The sequence below is a fragment of the Palaemon carinicauda genome, chromosome 28 (genome assembly GCF_036898095.1).
Source record: "Palaemon carinicauda isolate YSFRI2023 chromosome 28, ASM3689809v2, whole genome shotgun sequence".
Classification (NCBI taxonomy): Eukaryota; Metazoa; Arthropoda; class Malacostraca; order Decapoda; family Palaemonidae; genus Palaemon; species Palaemon carinicauda.
The window spans coordinates 34,445,289-34,457,251 of record NC_090752.1 but is presented as its reverse complement, the minus strand read 5'-3'; the positions used below and the strand labels follow the sequence as shown (position 1 = coordinate 34,457,251).

General features: G+C 39.1%; 1 protein-coding gene across 1 annotated transcript in view; it reads right to left on the bottom strand.

Annotated features, from left to right (window-relative positions):
* Window positions 1-11,963, bottom strand: part of Rtel1 (Regulator of telomere elongation helicase 1) — a 265,901-nt gene that overhangs the window by 135,846 nt on the left and 118,092 nt on the right. The window contains exons 9-10 of the mRNA XM_068351830.1: window positions 11,168-11,302; window positions 5,345-5,488 (exon numbers count right to left, since the gene is read on the bottom strand). Coding sequence (XP_068207931.1) covers window positions 5,345-5,488; window positions 11,168-11,302 — 279 coding nt within the window. The remainder of the gene's footprint in view (window positions 1-5,344; window positions 5,489-11,167; window positions 11,303-11,963) is intronic.

Genomic DNA, 11,963 nt, shown 5'->3' with positions numbered 1-11,963 from the left:
CCTTGGGGCCGACGGAAAAGCCCGAAAAGCTCGACTCTGAAGATCCATACCCAGGTAGACAATGGTCTGGGATGGGACGAGCTGGGACTCCTCAAAATTGACCAGGAGGCCCAGTTCCTTGGTCAGATCCATAGTCCATCTGAGAATCTCCAGACAGCGACGACTTGTGGGAGCTCTTAAAAGCCAGTCGTCTGACGGAGCCGGACACAAGATCATGGTACTGCTGCACAGTCTGTGAACTGTCAACCATGGGGAAGCGAGGAAGTACAGTGACAACCCGAAGCTGTCTAGACTGTCTGGGTCGTACAGACAACTCCTTATCGGGTTGCTGAGGTTGCCGCACTGCGTCACAACAAGTCACTTCTGCTGGTTGTTGAACGTCTTCCCAGTGACACACTGACTCCGTAAACAAAAAAATCCTCTAACAAGGACTAAGCTTGGACTGCATGTCTTGCAACACAGCTCAAGGTCTATGGGAGCAGGTGTGGTAACAGACGGGGTTAGCGACTGAAGTGGAACCATTACCTTCCCTGGAAGCATGTTATGCTTAAATAAAAGTCCATAGGAGGCTACGCAGCTAAAGGCTCCTCTCCAAATGACAGAGTCCTCAAGGGAATATCAGAAGGAGGGAGAAAGCACTTTCTCATCTACAGGGACCATATCCGAGAAAAGCTAAGTTCTCTCAGTGAGGGTTTCACTGGTGCAAAAGCAGCAGACTAGAAGGCAACGTTATGAAACTGCTTGACAGTCTAGTGAGTTGGCAACAACCAAAGATGTGTGACTGAGAAGCATGCGGTAAGGTATGCAGAGCATGCTGTATGCAGAGCATGCTGTATGCAGAGCATGCTGTATGTAGAGCATGCTGTAAGGTAAGCAGAGCATGTTGCATGGCGTGTAACATTTCTCAGAAATTCCATGACCAGTGCTAGATTGAGTAATATCGCATCACTGTCCATTGAAAGTGCACGTGCCGAGGGAATTGATTTAGACTGTTTTGTTGATGAATTTGATAGCCGGCATGATAATCGTAGAATTAAGCTGCACTAAATATACGTACTATAATCTACTTCACCTCAGGAAAGGGAAACTCGCCCTGTTGGCAACTCTGCATTACTTCATGCATGCTTGCATGGGGTTTTAATATCAACATAATATTTACATTACATTCATAACTCATGATTCATTTTTGTTTTGAAGATATTTTTGCCATATTTTTGCGATTTTGTTAAAAATATATTGCAAGGAATACATATATATTTTTTTTTTTTTTTTAAGTAATACGAATAACCTCCATTATCATAATGTTTGTGTAGGCATACATGTATATGTTTTACAAATGCAAGTTATGAAAGTAATGAGGTGTTATTATTGTCATTTGTTATTTCAAAGTTGAATGGGAAGAGGCTCAAGCTGAGGAGAAAGTGGCAGATGCATGCGTTGAGGTGGCTGACTCATAGCATGAGGTTCCTGCCTCAAGAGTTGCGCTTGCCTCAAGGGTTGAGGTGGCTGCGCAGAGAGAGGCTCTTGACTCACGAGTTGAGGTTCTTGAGGTGTGAGCTGCGAGAGTTGAGGTGGCGGCTGCGCAGAACGCGGCTCCTGTCTCACGAGTTGAGGTTCTTGAGGTGCTTGCCTCGAGAGTTGAGGTTGCAGCTGCGAGAGCTGAGGTGGCTGCCTCAAGGATGGTAGAGGTTGTCGTACCTCAAGAGGTTGCTGCCTCGAGGATGGTCTTACTGCAAGAAACTCTTGTCTCAAGGGAAGAGGAGATTGTAAGGCATAAGGCTCCTGCCCCCATTGTTGAGGAGGTTGCTGCGTGGTAAGAGGCTCCAGCCTCAAGGAAAGTGGAGGTTGCTGCACAGCGCTGGTATCTGGCAACTCCCAACGCGGCAGCTCACGCATGGAGGTAGCTAGAGGAACCTCAACCTCATACGTCTGGCAGATTGTACTGCGCAGAGGGGGAGGAGCGTTCGCAGGAGGAGGTGTATTAACCTTCTCTGCCTGAAACTCCTGCATCAACACCGCAAGCTGAGACTGCATTGTCTGCAGTATAGACCACTAGAGTTTAAGAAAGACAACAACAAACGGAGCTACTGTCCGTTGAGACTGAGGGTCTAAAACAGCTGGTGCGGCAACAGACGGAGCTACTGCCTGTTGCGATACCACCTTGCCTCTCTGGGAGGTGTGCAGTTGTCGTACTGCAGCAAGTCCGAACTGACCCAGGGCTAATGGCTACACCTAGGAGTTGGACTTGTGCGGAAGGGACCGACTTGCACTTAAAAGCTGCAAGATTTGGTCCATGGTTTCTGCGAGAAACCTCTTCCGCAGACGAGGAATAAAAGGGCTCTCTCGTCTTTGTGTGGGTGGGGTGATCACGTCGGCAACGTGTGTAGATACACCCGAAACCACGGAGGGAAAACGTCTGTTCGTCGATCAAGGCCTGCTGAACCCATAAGTCCTTCGACATTACTTCTCCCCTGGGCTTGGGAGCTTGTAAGAGGTCCCAGACTAGGCGAACAACTGGCACGAACAGACGAACCCTCGAACGCAACACTGTAACACTTTGCGCTTATCACTTATCACTTTTGATTTTCTGTTTGCACTTATTTCACTGAACTCGAAACTTTAAGTGGTTTGTACCTGAAACACGCAATTCTATCCTTCCTTAAAAGTTAGTAATTGCGAAAACAGAATTACAATGTAACAGAAAAATCTAATGAAAGATAATTAATTCAGTGGCTGGAAAGAGACTAAACACTAGATCAAATAAACTACGTTTAAAATCTCTCACCGCATAAAGCTTGAGAACAAGAATAAAACTCTAGAAACGTTTACCTTCTTCCCCTAAAGAGACTAGGGAGAAGAGCAAAAACGATAACAACGTTACTCGCTTGAACGAAACGTTTATCCTCCTCTCTCTCCCTCCGTCTCTATCTCTCTCTCTCTCTCTCTCTTGACTTAGAACCTGAGAGAAGAGCCCAATCATATATATCGTTAAAACATATTATTGTTAAAGGAAAAAAACTGAAAGATTTCCCAAATAAAAAGTTCCTTTATTAGAATTAAAACCATTAAGCTAAGAAAGAATGAACAAAACGCTAGAAACGGTTTACTCTTACTGCAACGTGACACCGTGAAAATTCTCTCTCTATCGTAACGATAGAGCGCAAGTTGAACGTTCTGAACGTCAACAACTGCAGAGACAAAACAAAACGTTAGTTCAACTTTGAAAACAGTACGAGACTATCAAAGAAATTCTTTCAAAAACATTAAAATAGCCTAAAATGTTAACAGGTAAAACCGAAATGACGGGCTCAATGTTAATTAACTTCGGTACCAAGAAAAGACCGCCTACTATTAGGAAAGGTCGAATATAAACAAATATAAAAATTAATTTTAATAAGTTTATAATAAAAGGAAGTTAATCGAAGAGGCCTATAAAAGGCGGAGAGATATAAAATAAATCTATAACTTTTGTTAAGCAAGATTAAGAAAGAGAGTCTATACTCTCTTAGACACCAACACTTCCGTCTAAGGGAAGGGTCGGCCATTTAAAAGTGAAAGAGAGTTCATACTCTCTTCGTCACCATTATTAATCAAATTAATTCCAAAAGCTAGCTAAGCTAATGATAAAACTTCCTGAATAGCGAAAGCTAAACTCTAGAGCAAATACATCACCAAATCGTGAGCAAAAAACTCCAGAATCAACAGCGTATCCATGTAGGTCTAGCCGGAGGCACGACAGAGGAAAAATTGAGGTGGTGTCAACAAGAAGTACTGCAGTACCTGGCCACAGGTGGCACTTGTGAGTACACCCCCCTCTTGTATAGCGATCGCTGGCGTATCCCTTCCGTAGAATTCTGTCGGGCAACGGAGTTGACAGCTACATGATTATCGGGTAAGATTAATATTGAAAAACTGTAGATTCTCTCTCAATTCCTGGGGGTATTTTGCCTGTCCATTGTGCCTACTGAAAAAATGACTATTAAGGAAGTTAATCAGGATATTGACCTTTTAAATACTCTGATCTGACCACAGGTACACCACTGTTATAGTTGACCAAAACCAAAGAAGCAGTTCAGAGACGTTCTAATCTCAATGCCTCGTATGGACATAAAAAAGATTCAGACTTTTTAGTTCGTACCTTAACGACTGCCAAATGAAGATATGAGAAAACAATCTGACCAGCTTAACACCTACTGATTATCTGATAACGCATATCAAACTAATCCTATTCTTCTCTTAGAAGGGTTGACATCTAAATCTCAACCTTCAACTTTCTTCTTATCTACATAATGTTAGTTCTACTGTAAGTATTCTGTACTCAAATAATTTACAATCATTTCAAGTTTGAAGTATATGACTCTCTCCTTCTCTATGTATAAATTGAAACTTTTTGGCACCATACTATAAGCTATGCATTATATGATCCAATTAAACACACACCCTGTGTGGCTCTGATTGACCTGGGATCATAAATCCTCCAAAGTTTATATTTGCTTTCCATCGCCCACCTGAAAAAAAATTGCAAAAAAGGAAACTATATCAAGGATACCAGAAGGAATTGTCCCACCTTTAACATCTTAATCTCTCTTGTTTCAGTACTTCTCCAGGTACAACGACCCAAGGTTTGGGTCGACTATAGGAAGAAAACAAAGTCGGGATTATGGCTGTAAGGATTTTGGGTAAGCCGGTTACCTGGCATGTCGATATTTTGGTTGTCGTGATTACGGCATTCAGGATTGTGACCCAGTCTCATATATATAGATAAAAAATGTGGAGCAAAAGCTATGATGAAACAGATGCTTTGTTTATAACTGGAATAGGCATATGTTTGCAGGTTCTTAACTCATACAAGTTCTACTAAGGGTGACGAATACTAATGGAATGACTAATACTGCAACAAATTTTTCTCATCAAACCGTGTAATCTCAAGTGGATGAATACCAAGGTATGTCTTGTGATGAATACCCAAGTATGTCTTACGACGAATATCCAGGTATACCTTGTGTGACATGAACCCAGGTGTGTGTTGTGATTAATAACCAGGCAAGATTATATAAAGTTATTTCACCAACAGTACTTCACTATTTACCATTTTATTGTACAGAAATTGTCCAGGAATGTTGCAAACCATACAAAAAGAGTCCGGATATAACAGCAAACTGGAGTAAGAAGTTGTGAATAGGTAAGAGCTTACAGCATTATTAATCCTCAAACTTTCACAGTAACCAGAAAAATACTTTTGTTACTTCACAATAACTAAAAGGCTTACTGTACAAAATTTAATCAGCGCTCTATTAAAACTGTGGCTTTTCTTTATAATCAGCAAACTTGAATGAACACTAACCTTGTAACATTGCTTTACAAATTCCATATGTTGCAGGGAGAATTTGTCCCTGCTAAAAACAATTTTTATGAGGTCTGAGAATTTTTGAAGGCCAGCACCTTTTCGCTGGAATGGAGATGCACTGTTGGTCGTAAGATACAATATCTGAAAAGATAGATTCAAAATAAATATAATAAAATGACATATGATACTTCTAATTAGGATCTAAGCATATGGCTAATTATCAATGGTAAACCTGTTGGTAACAAGCAACCACTCAGGTTGTCCTGACCACGATATAATAACATTTGACCAGTTATTTTAATGAGCACTGAACAAAGTATATAATTAAATCTAATTTTTAAAGCTTTTCAATCAGAGAAAATCATGCTTATTTCACAGAAAACCAAAGGGGGTCTCACTTAGCAGACAGATGCTTTGAAGGCTATTTTTGATGGACTCCATACAAAAGAGATTGGATAAAGCATTTACAGTATATTACATAATTGCATGAAAAAAATAAACTACTAGCAGGCATAGTTCTCACTTCTATGATGCAACGGATTTAAACCCCAGTAGCTATATATTTGTCCTTATCACATATACATGTACAATTATTCTATAACCTACATTTTGATTTTTTACAGCTGATTATATCAAATTTTTCAGAAGTGTGATTTTTCCTATTATGGATATTACTATAAATATCAGAAAAGCATGGTGCTCTTGTGATACATGTACTGTACACTTATTCCATGATAACCTACATTTTCCTTTTTTACAGTGGATTACATAAATTTCTCTGGAGTTTTCCTTTTTCCTATTATATAGACATTACTTTAAATAACAGAAAAGGATGGTGCTTTCATTTGCTTTTTTATTCTGGGTGGGGTATTTGTGACCCGGGCCACACACCAGGCACTATGTTGAGACACCAGGTACTGTACCTGGGCGGGCATGACATAAGAGGTGTAGCTCCAGCCTGACGTGGTAGGAAACCACTCGGGTGTCACCTACTTTCCCTGGGAATGATGAGGGCCAAGGAAGTTCCTTCTGAATCGCAACAGGGCAAGAAGGGAAACCATTTAGTATGAGGTTGTCTGGGAGCCACCCGAACCAACCTATTGAAATCCCACACGGAAGATTAGTCTGTACCAGGGTTAAAAAGAGACAGGGCATAACCATTCAAGTGATCCAATGGGTGTTGAAAGGCAACTCCTAAAATAGACCCTTAGGTTAGATTGGGGAACAGCTCCAGCATCACACAGGGCCCCTGGGTGTGGGCAAGCAGGGCCACAACACCTGCCCTACTTGGCTACTGGGATAGCCAGGGACCCTCAAGCTAGGTCTGAGGTCTTGACACCAAGTCATTATTTCGTCCCTGTGCATCGGTCCCAAGGAACCAAAACACAGGGACTCTGCTCCCTCTCTGTCCCTCCTAAAGAGGTGGTGTCGAAAGGACGCAATCTTAGAAGAAGTGAACAAATTCCGAAGCCGTATAAAAATAGAAGGAAGAGGAGTCGGAACAAAAAGAAGAATGAGCATATTTCTTTCTCTTTCCAACCCTCCCCTCTGGCTCTGCAAGCTGAGGAGTCAAAGTCTGAGAAACCAGGACAAAGAGGCTTTCCCAAGGTGAGAAAACACAGGGGTTGCTCCAGCAGGAACAGCAACACTGAAGAACACTCACAGGGAGGGCAGTTACATTTTCAGGGGAGCAGAATCCCAGATCCCCAAGGTACAAGTGTTGGGGTAAAGCACACGAGAAGGGAGCGTGGGTGACCGGGTCAGGTAGGTGCACGGAAACAACCTGTTATCGAGGGAACACGTACTTTTGACCAAGGGGCCACCGGGGAGGGAGAACCACTTTAGCTCCTGCCACATACTCCACCAAGAATGAGCCAGGAGAGTAAGAACAGAAGCAGCAACAGCAGATGCACCCAAGGAGCAGAAGGAAAAAGCAAGCTCTCTTCCTCCCCTCAATGCACATGCCTAACAAATTACAGGTGCAATGAGCTACACTCTGCAAATTGGATGATTGTGAACAATCATATCCCTAGCAAGAGCACAGAGAGGGTGCAGATCAACAGCCGGTTTAATAAAAGGAAAAAAAAAGCAGATGCAAAGTGCAACATCATACAATTGAGTGTCTTGCTTTACATTAACAGTCAACAGCCAGCATTGACTTCCTGAAAGAAAAAGAAAGTGAAAGTTCACTTAAGGGCAAATCAGTACACCCATACTCAATGCAGCTGAAAAACTCAAGTGGAGAGACTTTGACAGGTGAAAGGGCAGACCTCCTCACCCTCACTCACTCCTGTTGCTATACGGCTCTTTAAACGATTCGACGACCATCCAGCTTCTCGCCAAAAACATACTCCCAACCTAAAGGGCAATGGTTTGCATTTGCGTTGGGACAAATGGCAGTGAGTTGGCAAGGGATGATTCTCAAAACCTAAATATGACAAATTTGAAAGTACTGTAATTTGTATTTTTCCTGATGATACAAATCTGTAGCTATTTATAGAGATAATACTTTTGGCAAACCTGGAAAACTAGACATAAGACTTTTAGTGTGGTGCAACTACCCTACCGCTAGTTATTGGGGAGGTAGGAGGGGTAGCCGGCTACCCGCTCAGCTCACACACACACACAGTTATGTTGTCTAGTCATTTTTCATTGCAGGCAGGACTTATTGGGGGACAGGTTATGGCGGGCCAATTTGTATAAATAGCTCAGGGTTTGCATCGTTAGGAAAAATGAAAATTGACGTATTTCCTGTGCCAAAAAACTCACCTATTTTCCAGAAAAATACCCCGAAAAATCACCCTGCATTTAACAAAGAAAAAGTTGTATAAGGGAGTTCGACAACTCTCAAACACCCAACTAATGACATATAAGCAATCACACTCACCACACACAAAATATAAACCTACTATTACCATTCATATGTAATAAAATTTATTTTCATATTGCACTTGGTTTAATGTAGTACTGTAGCAAGCTACGTTTGTTTGGCCAACCCCCTTCCACAAGCAAACATGCCAACTAGTGGTCTCCTAGCAGACAACACTGTGCCATATCAGTTGTTTATGCAATATTTATTTATTTTCTCATTTTGTTAATATTTTGTGATAAAGCAATATTTTGATAACAATTTTGTTGCAAGAGTTTCAAATTAATACACACATTTGTTCAATACGACCTTGGTCGACACATCTCACTGTTAGTCGAGTGCTGTGTTACCAAGTTAAAAGAAAAGTAACAAGACATTGAGTCCCATACATTAGCAGGAATTTCTAGAGACTTCTTTGATCAATAATTAATTTTGCGTGAAAATGTGTAGGCTATATGAGAAACTTAGGAAATATTACTGGAATTTTACTTCTATACTAAAAGTTAATTAAGAACATTTGGCAACACTGCGTTCATGTAAATACTTGAAACACCAAACACTAAATTTGTAGTTGTAGTGGCAACTACGACAGGCTTAAAGGTTTCTTATATAAAAATTTAATAAAATTGGGATAACCGGCGTGCTACTAATCAATATTAACTTTAGGGGACCGTCCACCATGTCCTCTATTTTTTTCTAATGATCCAAAATACACCATTTCTATATATGTTTTAGACATATATAATACCTTCATCATATAAAAATTTCAAGTCATTTGATCAAAAACACTTTGATTTATTAGCAAAAATCGTGATTTAAAAAAAATAAAATTTAGGTAAATTTTCTCCACTAATATGACACCAATTGTATTGAAACTTATACCATATAAACTACTTTATAACCCGAACAATTCTGTGATAGGGAATTTTCATTTTACTTTTTTTTATGAATTTTTATTTTTTTCCTCATCTAGACGCAAAATAATCCTGAAAAAAGTAAGAAAATTAAAATTCCATCTCACAAGATTGGGGGATATTTATTCCTTTTTTCTATGATATCTTTCTCTTTACAATCGAACAATAAATAAGTGAGAAAAATTTACCTAAGTGTCAATAAGTATGTTTTTAAGTTATAAGCTCCCAAAGATTTGCAACACATTTTTGCTTCTTTTCTTAAAGAAATCAAGAAAACATTATTATGATAACATTACTTTGTACTTTTATTGTTTATTCCTACATAAACGGACCCTAAACGAGGAATTTAAACCTTAAGTTTACCATTATACTTGGTGTAAGGGTGTCATGAGTTGTCAGCAGTCTCTCATTGTTGCCAGTGCTTTAGTTAGCATGTTTCAGCTTTATACTCTTTTATTTTTGTTTCCCTCTCTTCTTGGTTCTTTTTTCATGTTCTCTGCTTACTTTTTGTTCTTTCTATCACCTTAGGTAACATTGGCCTTGCTAAAAAGTTCCCGAGGATGTTGTGAAAACAGTGTAAATAAGAACTGCAAGTAAACAAACACATGCATTATAACTGCTATATGTCTTTGGAAACTCTGGCTGCTGTCCTTGTAGCTGGTAGTTTTCGTTCACCTACCCTCTACCAGTGCCTTCCATTTCTGCCAGACGTACAAGATTTTGAAACATAAGTGAAAATATTGCTATATATATGCAAAAATAAAAACACAAAGACGATTCTGTCAAACTCAGCCATGCAGACGACGCAGTGAGGATGACGTCATCATTTAAAGACTGCTATACCTTCATTATTTAAAAAAATAATTGGCTGAAACTTCTGGAGAGCATGTATGATATGTTTATGCATACATGGAAGCAATAAAATAATTTTCAATTTCTGAAAGTAGGTATGTCAAAACACCATGGCGGACGGTCCCCTTAATGAAAGCTAAAAACTATTCAGAACTAGCGGGACACTCGGTAGAGTGCACACCCCCGGTGCGGCAGCTTATTTCTCGACCTTTTCCTCAACCTTGACCTTGACCTTAACATGTATTAATTGCCATGGATTTTTATGCACTCAAATATGAACCAAATTTGAAGTCTCTATGACAATGAGTTCCGAACTTACGTGAATTGGACATTTTGCTTGACTGTGACCTTGACTGTGACCTTGACTTTCCAAAATTTGATTATGTCCAACTTTTTACATAACAGTTAATCCCTGCAAGTTTCATTACGATTAAAATTATAACCAAAAATCTGTTCACAAACAAACACACAAACATAGCCTCCTTCATCTTTGTTGGCATAGGTAATAAGCCAGGAGATTCTTCAAATTGCAGATTGTACTAGAATAGTAATCCATCTAAAACTCCTGCATAAAATATAGTGCTAACACCCGTGTGAACAAACTTTTCATCAGCATCTGGCAAGAGATAAATTAATATTTAAGCAAAGGATGCTACTACTGTCACGGTACTTACATTTAATGATAAAGGGCATCAACACCTAAACTGGATATCAAAATACAGGTAGAAACTCCTAAGACATTTGCTCATATATAATTGTACTATGGACTTGTTTTTATACCACAATACAATTATGAGTAATTATTACTATTATAATTAGCATTATTACTGCAATATCATTATCAATGATTTACAATTACCATGTTATCGCTATTACTTATTTGTTTCTACTATATTGTGTAAATATTCCATTATACAGTTTATTACTACTGTATAACTCATATATTTTTCACTACTTAACAGTACTGTATATCTTAATTACTATAGGCATTACTATTTTTCTACATCAGTACCACTGCAGGGTCTCTATTCCTACCTGTGTGCATGGGGCTCTGAACATAACAACAACAGAAAAAAAAGGGCAGATTATATGCACGGTTCAAAACATGCCAAACACCATAAAACTAGAAACAAAAATTTAGATGAGCATTGCTGCTTTATGAAATCAAACACAATAAATACTTACCAGTCTGTCAAGTATTTCTAAAATGATTGTCTTCTTATGTGGGGTAATTTCTGCCCTTTCTAAGAGCTCAAACATATAACTTCCTGGAAATGTTGCTCCTGATCCATCAGCTGGAAGCTTGATAGCATCAATTGCCTGTTGATATAAGATTTTTTAATCAGACAAGGAATAAAAAAGTGCTAGCATCATTAGATTTTACTTAGATCCATTAATATGGAGACATGAATATGAAAGAGTATCAATCCAAGTGCAAGACATGTAAACATGGTGGTGGCGATACATATACTAGTTAAGAAATTGGGCAAGATTTTAGGGAAGTTCAACTATATCCGTCAAGATTAATTTCTGTAGTGGATCGGGTAGATCCTATTATAGATATGGATGCTGCCCGCAGATGATAAAGTAATAAACCAGATTAGTCATTGATACTAAAAAGAAAAAGATGACAATCAGAGGAAAGGCCCAAATCATCAAGGAGTCAAGGCTTGGTTTTGATGGGAAGAACAGGTAGGAAATTAACAAAATCAAAAGGAGTTGATATAATTTGTTGCAGTTATAACACTTTATAGTCAATTGCTAATGTAAAAACCTACAAAATGGTGATATATATATATACTGTATTTATTCTATGGTTGCTGAGAGCTAATAACGAGCTATTATGAATGCTTTGGTATACAATAATAAATTTAATATTTTTGAGATTGCTATAACCTTAGAAGCGTTCAAATAACTAGTGATAAAACCTTGACAGGATTCTATAGTTTTCCAAAAAAAAAAAGAGAGAGAGAGAGAGAGA